The sequence below is a fragment of the Danio rerio genome, chromosome 5 (genome assembly GCF_052040795.2).
Source record: "Danio rerio strain M-AB ecotype USA chromosome 5, GRCz13ab, whole genome shotgun sequence".
Taxonomy (NCBI): Eukaryota; Metazoa; Chordata; class Actinopteri; order Cypriniformes; family Danionidae; genus Danio; species Danio rerio.
In genome coordinates, this window is record NC_141025.1 from 77222095 (window position 1) to 77233139 (window position 11045).

The window sequence follows — 11045 nt, forward strand, 5'->3', positions numbered from 1 at the left end:
TTGGATTGAGTTCAGGTGACTGTGGAGGCCATTTGAGTACAGTGTCAATTGTCATGTTCAAGAAACCAGTCTGAGATGATTCACGCTTTATGACATGGTGTGTTATCCTGCTGGAAGTAGCCATCAGAAGATGAGGACACTGTGGTCATAAAGGGATGGACATGGTCACCAACAGTACTCGGGTAAGCTGTGGTGTTGACACCATGCTCAATTGGTACTAATGGACCCAAGAAAATATGCCCCACACCATTACACAAGCATCACCAGCTTGAACTGTTGATGCAAGGCAGGATGGATCCATGCTTTCATGTTGTTGACGCCAAATTCTGACCCGATCATTCGAATGTCGCACTCGCAGCAAAAATTTAATCATCAGAGCAGGCAACGTTTCTTCAATCTTCTAGTTTTGGTGAGCCTGTGTGAATTGTAGCCTCAGTTTCCTGTTCTTAGCTGACAGGAGCGGCACCCGGTGTGCTCTTCTGCTGCTGTAGCCCATCTGCCTCAAGGTTGGACATGTCGTGTGTTCAGAGATGCTCTTCTGCAGACCTCGGTTGTAACTGGAACCAGTCTGGCCAATCTCCTTTGACCTCTGGCATCAACAAGGCTTTTGCGCCCACAGAACTGCCGCTCACTGGATACCTTCTCTTTGTCGAACCATTCTCTGTAAACCCTAGAGATGGTTGTGCATGAAAATCCCAGTAGATCAGCAGTTTCTGAAACACTCAGACCAGCCCGTCTGGCACCAACAACCATGCCACGTTCAAAGTCACTTAAATCCCCTTTCTTCCCCAATCTGATGCTCGCTTTGAACTGCAGCAGATCATCTTGACCATGTCTACATGCCTAAATGCATTGAGCTTCTGCCATGATCAGAAATTTGCTTTAACTAGCAGTTGGACAGGTGTACCTAATAAAGTGGCCGGGGAGAGTGAGGTGGAGTTTTTGGCGCCTGTGTTACATATCGTTTTGACATCAAGGTAGTCAACTCACATCAAATCGATTTGCATTATCGTTTTTAATGTGCCTTTTCATGTCGTGTTGACATACAGTAGGTGCCCGCTGGGTTACAAAGTTCAACAAAAACATCAAGTGTACTAATAATGTGTTTTTTCCACTGTATGGCGCTGTGCTCTTCAACGAAGGTGTGTAACCTGAGTTCAAACGAATAGAAGAAGAGCCATTAGGCGATTGTTTACATATGAGCCAAAGTTTTTGCATGGGTGTATCAGCAGATATAGTGAGGAAGTATATTGAGGACAAAGTCATTACAATGCAACGTGACCTTTGGACGAACCCTGCTGTGCACAAAACCTAACATCATCTTCGTATCCTCATTCTCCACTCATCCAGCATGACTTCAGGGGCTTTATTAGTGTGTCTGCTGCTGTGTGGAGTAGATGTCGGCTGGTCTGGCAGGGTTTTGGTGATGCCAGGCGAGTACAGTCACTGGCACAACATGCGTCCAGTAATTGAAGCTCTGGTCGATCACAACCACAGTGTGACGGTTCTGGTCGGTTCTTCATCTCCTACAGTACCGCACACACAGAAGGAGCGCTTTGATTACCACGTCTTCAAAGTCAACATGGACAAAAAAGAAGCTGATGCTGCGATGAGAGACATGATTCATCTATTTACGAATGACACCGCCGCCAAATACGAGGGAGAATTCGTGATGTGGAAAGTGATGAGCAAGTTCGTGGAGTTCGGCGATGTTTATTTCAGGAGCTTGTTTGATGTTGGTCTTCTGAAGACGCTTCGGGATTCTAACTATGACGTGCTCTTCTCTGATCCGATGATGCCGTTCTCTGACCTGATGGCGCAGAAGCTGAACATCCCGCAGGTCATCTCCATGCGCGCTACTTTCGCGTATGCAGCGGAGAGACTGTGTGGTCAGATGCCCGCTCCTCCGTCTTATGTTCCTGCTGTGGCTCTGACAGATCACCTCACTGACCGCATGAGCTTCATGGAGAGAGTTGAAAACATGCTGCTCTACATCGTGCATTCAATAGCGTTTCCATTGGTTGCGACGTTTACTTTCGATGGCTACTACTCTGAAATACTGGGTAATATGTTGGCCAACTGTTAGACCACATTAACATACTATAGCAAAGTACTTGAATTAATCTTTTGTGGTCAGTCTATAATAACAACAACTATAATTATACTGTAGTTTTCTACTACCCTTCCTGAATAAAGTCCTGTTGCCTATCAAAGTTTTTGGAACAACAAATAATAACTTGACTTCAAGTTGATCATTTGGTATCAGAAGAGGCTTATATGAAAGGTAAATGCCTCTAAATTACGCTTATTTCACCAAAGATTTAAAATATGATCATGTCTTGATTTTGAATGATTTCATTAGGACAGTAAGGTCTGACTTTGCTTAGACTAAAGTCTGGTCACTGAACAGAAATAATGTCCAGTATAGAATATAAAGTCCTGCTGCAGTGGAGACAGAATGAATATTGTGTCTGACTCCATCATGAGCTTGGAGGACTGCATCCATACATCTCTGCAATGACTCAAACCAATGATTAATAAAGTCATCTGGGATGGCGAAGAAAGTCTTGCAGGACTCCCAGAGTTCATCAAGACTCTTTGGATTCATCTTCAACACCTCCTCCTTCATCTTACCCCAGACATGCTTAATAATGTTCATGTGTGGTGACTGGACTGGCCAATCCTGGAGCACTTTGACCTTCAGGAGCTTTTATGTGGAGGCTGAGGTATGAGAAGGAGCGCTATCCTGCTGGAGAATTGTCCCTCTCCTGTGGTTTGTAATGGGCAGCACAAATGTCTTGACACCTCAGGCTGTTGATGTTGATCATCCACTCTGCAGATCTCTCGCACGCCCCCATACTGAATGTAACCCCAAACCATGACTTTCCCTTTACCAAACTTGACTGATTTCTGTAAGAATCTTGGCTCCATGCTGGTTCCAGTAGGTCTTCTGCGGTATTTGTGATGATTAGGATGCAGATCAACAGATGATCCATCAGAGAAATCCCCCTTTCATCGTCAAGTTATTATTTGTTGCTCTTACAACTGGAATCAACGGCAAGACTTTTGTCAGGTAGTGTATAGGGTATATTATACTGCAGTACACCACAGTTTACTATAGTTAGAAAACTTTACTACAACATCTCACAGTTGATCAGTTCACTATAGTAATACTACAGTACGCTGGAGCATTCACTAACATAGTACGTATAATACAGTTTACTACATAGTATGGTTCAAAAACACTATAGTGTTTACTATAAATTACCATAGTATTTTGGATGTGGTAATAGGCTATTTTATACAAAGAAACTCACAAATAATAAGCTTTAATAATGCGTATTTATTGGGTAATTCTTTTAAAATATTATTTTTAATAGGGCGTCACGGTGGCTCAGTGGTTAGCATTGTCGCCTCACAGCATAAAGGTCGCTGGTTTGAGTCCCGGCTGGGTCAGTTGGCATTTCTGTGTGGAGTTTGCATGTTCTCCCCTGTTGCCGTGTGTTTCCTTCGGGTGCTCCGGTGTCCCTCACAGTCCAAACACATGCACTATCGGGGGAACCAGATGTCTAGGTGAGCCATGAAGTCAACATTAACTTGGGTTGCATTGTTATTGTGTGTCACAGGTAAACCCACAACTATGTGTGAGACCATGGGAAAAGTGGACATCTGCTTGATAAGAACGTACTGGGATTTCGAGTATCCGCGTCCATTCCCGCCTAATTTTAAATTTGTCGGAGGACTGCACTGCAAACCCGCCAAACCCCTGTCGAAGGTATTCTTGAGCAATGTATGCTTTTTCAAAATATTCTTGATTCCTTCACCTGTTTTCATTCATTTTCTTTCGGCTCGGTCCCTTATTTATCAGGGGTCGCCACAGCGGAATGAACCGCTAACTATTCCAACATATGTTTTACACAGTGGGTAACCTTCCAGCCGCAACGCAGTACTAGAAAACCCTTTACTTGATTGATGGCATGGGTTTCCAGTGTTTGCGTGGGTTTCCTCCGGGTGTTTCGGGGGAACTGTGGGGGGACTGTGGTTCCCCCACAGTCCAAACACATGCGCTATAGGTGTATTGTATGAACTAAATTGGCCGTAGTGTATGTGTGTGTGTGTATGAATGAGTTTGTATGGGTGTTTCCCAGTACTGGGTTATGGCTGGAAGGATATCTGCTGCATAAAACTTGTGCCGGTATAGTTGGCGGTTCATTCTACTGTGGTGACCTGATAAATCAGAGACTAAGCCGAAGAAAAATTGAGACCCTCATCAACACGCTCTGTTTGAATGGGCGTGGCCTATTGTAAGCTCAGAGATAAACGCTCTCTGATTAGCTAATATTTTTGCATATTAACAAGGCTGAACAGGCAGCAAACTAAAAGTGGGCGTGGATCGTCTGTGGAGGCGGAGCTTATCCTCCCTATTACATCATAGATTAGAGCATTCCAGAAGCTGTGGTTTTGTCAGACTTTCTTTAATATAAGCTGTTTTTGGAGGAACCACAAGGTTTTGGGTTTTGAAACTTACAGGGTGTTTTTATAGTACTACGAGTCCTCATATGTTAAAAGATCAAGAGAATTTTGGTTTCTCAGTTCATGACCCCTTTAAGCAATCTTTAATGACCAGTCAGAGCAACATTTAAACTTCATGACAGAGGATACAGTATGTATGGAAAGGGATCCCATTTGACTCTTGTTGATTTCAGTGTATTTGCAATTTTTTCAAACTATGTAGCACATTTTGCCATCATAATTGTAATAGAAAAATATATATATATTTAAAATTCATGTTTTATTTTTATGTTTTGAGAGAGATATTTTTTAACCCATGATGTCATGACATTTATATAAACAAATATCAATAAATATAAAGTAGATTATATGCTGCTTCAATTGTTGTTTTCAGTTTGAAACGTGTGAGTCGGCATGTGCTCATTTTTGCCTTATAGGAACTGGAGGAGTTTGTTCAGAGCTCTGGAGATCACGGCGTTGTTGTTTTCTCTTTGGGCTCCATGATTAAAAACCTGACATCAGAAAGAGCCAACACTATTGCTGCTGCTCTGGGGCAGATTCCACAAAAGGTGTGTAAATCACTTTGTATAGCAAAAAAAAAAAAACAACTCAATTTTTCCGCTGTTTCAGTTCTGTAAATATATTTCCAGCAAATTTAATCTGTAGAGATTTCAATCCCAAACACTAAAAATGTAATTAATGTCTTTATTGAGGCATTTGTGCATTTATTATTGTGAATTACAAACAGTTAGTAAAAAAATAGAATTAATGTCCTTCGAATTTAAGTTCATTATTAAACTAATCAATATGAATCTCGATATTTAAAGGCACAATATGCAGTTTTCACCACTAGAGGGCGTGTAATCAAAACAAACATGTATTGATTAAAGTACTCAACACTTAGTGCCCTATCATACACCCAGCGCATATGTTGCTAGTTTCAGCTTGGCGCAAGAGTCATTTTGACATTTTGCGTCACGCTGATTAAATAGCAAATGCATTTGCGCTCATATGTGCGCCCATAGGCGTTCTGATCTAAAAAAGGAGGTGTGTTGAGGTGCAATGCTGGCGCGTTGCTATTTTGAGGAACTTAAATAGATTGTTTAACAGACCAGATCAAAGTAGGTCTAAAGTCCAGCGCAGAGCGCGTTAGTTGTGCGCCTCGCTTACACATTGCTCAATACACAGGATGCAATACGCAAATATCTTTACAAATGAAAAAGAATTAAAATATTACAAAACATAATATTTTCTAGCCCACATAAATATAAATACCATACTTTCATGCCTTCTTCATCTCGGGGGGCTTTTTTTAGTTTATTTGTGACAATTTGCTTTTGTATAATGTTATTATTATTAGCAGTATTATTTATTATATGCATATTTATACAGTGGCGTAGCGCAAAATGCGGAGGCCCCCCTGCAGGGATCACTAACGGGGCTCCCTGTTTGGGGGGGTGGACAACACGGGGAAGCAAGCACAAATTGTGGAGCTGGGAAGGGAGGCAGGTGGAGCAACAACGCCTGCACAAACTGAGAAACGATCACCATTCGAAAGCGGCGAGAGCGTCAAAGTAGCCAGAAGTCATTCATTTTCAATGAGAACCGGCGGCGAGAAACAGCGCGGCGCGTCTTCTCCGGTGTGGGCGGTTCTCGCGGTACGGCGGCAAGCAATCATAATGAACTAGTCCACCGCTTGAGAGGAGTTCAGAGATCACAGACCTGTGAACTTTGGTTCCGGCCACAGTTGTTCCCAAGAGTTTGATTATTGCGGTTGCCAGATTTTCAATTATTGAAAATAATTGTCCGCTACGCCACTGTATTTATATTTGTTTTATTAAAAACAAGCTTAGATTTGCCCACCTGTCAGGTTTTAGACCATATGGGGCACAGCATGTGTATTAGGATATAACTCAGGTTTTTGAGCACACTTCATTATTATTGCTCATTTATTTGTTTGCTGGAAATTAGAACTGAAATTAGAAAATAGTTTTGAAGCAAATCTTTGCGCTTAACAAACGAAACTAATTATTTGTAGGCTAATAGATGTCTGTGCGTACAACACGTTTCCCTGTCCACGAGAGTGAAGGTGAAAGTAGATAATGAGGGGGCTCATCTCTCATTCTCGCACTGCAGATGCTCTGTTTAACTGTTTTATTGCTAGTGAAGTGCTCAGTTTTTCCACTTACAAAGTCTGCCATGTAAACAGCAAATGCACAAATGGCGCGACGCAACTGACTCTTAAAATTCCAAAAGCACTGTTTTAAAGCTAGCAATGGAGATTTGAGCTATTACTACACAGATTAATCAGAGAAATCGTGTGCAAAATCTAAACGACCAATCGGTTCAACACAATCATCGCAATTCTCTAATTTTAATCTCAAAAAAGTAACTTGGTTATTTTGTAAATCACTGTTCCAGCATAGTATATGCACAGTTGAAGCTCTGAATGATCAAAATGACTAGTGCGTGTTTAAAATAAATACAGCATTTACAGAAGCCAACTCTGTAGACCTGTTTTAGTGATCATATGCTCATGTATTTGCACAGGTTGTTTGGCGTTACAGTGGGAAAACTCCAGAAACACTGGCTTCCAATACTAAAATCTACGACTGGATCCCACAGAATGATTTGCTTGGTAAGGAAAGTGCTGTTATGTGTGCTTATTAATATTAAGTGATGTCTGATGCATACTGAATTTATGTAATCTGACAGGTCATCCAAAAACGAAGGCTTTCATCACTCATGGTGGCACAAATGGACTGTATGAGGCTATTTATCACGGTGTCCCGGTGGTGGGTTTGCCACTGTTTGGAGATCAGCCTGATAACTTAATGCACATTAAATCCAAAGGAGCTGCTGTAGTCCTTGATATCCATACAATCGGGTCCAAAGATCTGGTGGATGCTCTCAAAGCTGTCTTAAATAACCCATCGTGAGTTCTGCCACTTTAATCCTGCCGCCAGAGAAAACAAGCATCCGCTTTAACATTCATCATTCTTCTCCAACCAGGTACAAGGAGAGCATCATGAGGCTGTCCAGGATCCACCACGATCAGCCGATGAAGCCGCTGGATCAAGCCGTGTACTGGATTGAGTTTGTGATGCGGAATAAAGGAGCCAAACATCTCCGAGTTCAGGCGCATGAGCTGAGCTGGTATCAGTACCACTGTCTGGATGTAGCGGCCTTCTTACTCTCCATCACCGCTCTGATCACATTCCTCTGGGTTAAAGCATGCTGCTTCCTTTTCCGCAGATGTGTCAGGAAAACCCGTCCTGAGAGGAAAAGACAGAAGAATAAAAAGGAGTGAATGCAAATGCATGTACAGTACTCACTGAACTGCTGAGATACTGCAATTAAAAGCCGTAAATCGGTTGTAGTGCATGAGTGTGTGTGGGAATGAGTGTGTATGGGCGTTTCCCAGTACCAGTTTGCGGCTGGAAGGGCATCTGCTGTGTAAAACATATGCCGGAATAGTTCAATCCGCTGTGGCGACTCCTGATATATAAGGGTATTAAGCCGAAGGATAATGAATGAATGAATGTAGGCCTGTCACGCATAATTATTGTCATTCTGAGATCGTTTAATGCCATTAATTATATAATGATTATATAACAGCATAATAATGCAACAGCCATGAACACTGTAAAATATGCATCATTCTTAAGCTTGTTTAGATTCTTTAATCTGATGTTAAAAAGGTGAATGTCCTGTTATATTTACTATTAAATGTCCTATTAGGGAAACGTCTAATTATATACGTTGACACCAGTGAGGTAGAACGTAAATATCATTGTAAAATAGCTTTAAAAATATATGGATATTTGGAAATGTATATTGCAATGGCAAAAATTGAGATCATCTCCAAGTATTGCACTTAAAGTCGATATATTGATTACTGTGACAAGCCTACATAGATGTAGCAATGTTTTACAAAATAAAGCAAATGAAACTCGAAATGAAAGTGGAATGGTTGCCAGGTATCAGCTGTTTGATTGTAAAGTATTTTACAACAGCTTTGAACACGGCTCAGCCGTCCAGAATCAAGGACCGGGACTATTCATTTTATAATGCTTTATTAATTCAATTCAATTCAATTCAGCTTTATTTGTATAGCGCTTTTACAATGTAGATTGTGTCAAAGCAGCTTCACATAAATGGTCATAGTAACTGGAACAGTGTGGTTCAGGTTTTAGTGTTTAAGTTCAGTTCAGTTCAGTTTAGCTCAGTTCAGTGTGATTTAATCATTACTGAGAGTTCAAACACTGAAGAGCAAATTCATCGATGCGCAGCTCTACCAATCCTGAACCATGCGAGGCAGTGGCGACAGCGGAGAGGGAAAAAAAACTTCACCTGATAGGAGTGGAGAAAAAAAACCTTGAGAGAACCAGACTCTGTTGGGCACGACCATTTTAATTTCTCTGCTGGCCAAAGTCTTGTGCAGAGCTTCAGTCGCCGTGGTGGAGGCTGGAAGATGGCCTCAGCGAAGACTCGTCCGTCCCTGGAGCGTCGCTGGAATCATTAAGTCTACATGATCTAAATTATTTAGCTCATAGTGCTAATAAAATGTAAATATCTAGTTGTAAAATAAAGCATTTGTTTTATTAATATGTATTTGTATATGTATTATTTTTATATTTTTATTTATATCAAGCAGTCGTAGATAATGTATGCAGTGCACTCCAAAAACAAAACAAAACAGGAAAAGACCAATTTTCTGAATATAGTTATCATTACTTTGAAATAGTTTTGGTTGGGAAAATGCCGTTCCAGAGTTTGGTTAAACATATTGAGATGGGAAGTGACTAAGTACAAATACTTTGTTACTGTACTTGAGTAGATTTTTCTGGTATCAGTACTTTACTCCGGCGGGGCAGTGGCGCAGTAGGTAGTGCTGTCGCCTCAAAGCAAGAAGGTCGCTGTTTGAACCTCGGCTCAGTTGGCGTTTCTGTGTGGAGTTTGCATGTTCTCCCTGCCTTCGCGTGGGTTTCCTCTGGGTGCTCCAGTTTCCCCCACAGTCCTACCTGCGGTACAGGTGAATTGGGTAGGCTAAATTGTCCGTAGTGTATGAGTGTGTGTGAATGTGTGTGTGGATGATTCCCAGAGATGGGTTGCGGCTGGAAGGGCATCCACTGCGTAAAAACGTGCTGGATAAGTTGGTGGTTCATTCCGCTGTGGTGACCCCGGAATAATAAAGGGACTAAGCCGACAAGAAAATGACAAAATTAATTTATATCAAGCAGTCGTAGATAATCTATGCAGTGCACTCAAAAAAAAAAAAAAAACAGCAAAAGACCAATTTTCTAAATATATTTATCAATAGTTTGAAATAGTTTTGGTTGGGAAAATGCCGTTCCAGACTTTGGTTAAACATATTGGGATGGGAAGTAACTAAGTACAAATACTTTGTTACTGTACTTAAGTATATTTTTCTGGTATCAGTACTTTACTCCACTACTTATTTTTTACACAAATATCTGTACTTTCTATTCCTTACATTTTTAAATCAGGCTTGTTAGTTTCATTTTCCTGTGTTTGGCGGCGCAATCTATATTATGTCTTGTCATTGCGCAATTTGAGTGCCTTTTTGATGCAGTCTGTCTATATTTTGTGCCTGCTTGCTGCAGTGTGTGGCTTTTTCAACCAAGGCTATTGCGTGCCGTATGTAGGCAAGTTTATGACGATTACTATGAAAAAGGCAAGGATGACTACAGAGGGAGACGGTGAATTTAACATGACTGATGTTGCCCTGTTTACTCGGTTATTAGACACATTTAGACAAAAATATGCCATTCAAATGCTTAAGGTAAACAGTCTTTTGTTCACGTACGATCATACTGCAAGGGATATCTCTGATCTCTCAATCTAATACCGTGAAAAAAAAGTGTTTTTTTTTTTTTTTTTTTAAAGATTTATACACGGTACTAAAACAATCAAATGTGGGAGACCGGATATTTACCCACCTAGTAAATCTAAAATGTGTAGTAGTAGTGGGTACTTTCAAGTACATTTTTGAGGCCATAGTTATTTACTTTTTCTTGAGTACAAAAGTGTAGTCAGTACTTCAACTTTAACCAGTCATTTTAAACATGAGTATCTGTGTACTTGTGTATTTGTGTACTTTTGCCATCTCTGATATTGATCAAAAGTGACAAGTAAAACACATCTATTATTTTAAATCTACATATTTTTTCAAAGCACCACAACATAAATATTGTGGGAAAACAGTGATTTAGATGTGGCCAGCTAAGTCTCACATTACAACACGTTGCTGTGTTTTTGTTAACAATAATAAGTGCATTAAAAACTGTCCTTAAACTTTTTAGGGAGAAATGACGTCACAAACGGGACAGGCTTCGATTGGATGTGGTGATTTTATAAGTTTCACACATTTAAATTAATATTGTATACGTACAAATTATTATCCAATGATCTAGAATTATATTTTTTAAAGTCCATGTTTATTTACATTTGACATGTGGCTACAATAAGTGACAAAGAAACTATTCAGACATGAGTTATTTGTCCGAAGC

General features: G+C 40.6%; 2 protein-coding genes across 3 annotated transcripts in view; one reads left to right on the forward strand and one right to left on the reverse strand.

Moving 5' to 3' along the window:
* Positions 1-11045, reverse strand: part of kiss1rb (KISS1 receptor b) — a 360900-nt gene that overhangs the window by 307527 nt on the left and 42328 nt on the right. The gene's annotated exons all lie outside the window — the stretch shown is intronic.
* Positions 1180-9122, forward strand: ugt2a5 (UDP glucuronosyltransferase 2 family, polypeptide A5). 2 transcript variants are annotated; one of them, XM_087252840.1, is made up of 6 exons: positions 1180-3073; positions 3627-3775; positions 4950-5081; positions 7063-7150; positions 7228-7447; positions 7525-9122. In XM_087252840.1, exons 2-6 carry the CDS (start codon positions 3641-3643, stop codon positions 7820-7822), a joined length of 873 nt encoding a protein of 290 aa, XP_087108966.1. In that variant the 5' UTR covers positions 1180-3073; positions 3627-3640; the 3' UTR covers positions 7823-9122. The 2 variants fall into 2 exon arrangements, with proteins under 2 accessions (XP_087108966.1, NP_001070111.3); NM_001076643.3 differs by having other exon boundaries at positions 1180-2063; positions 7525-9120.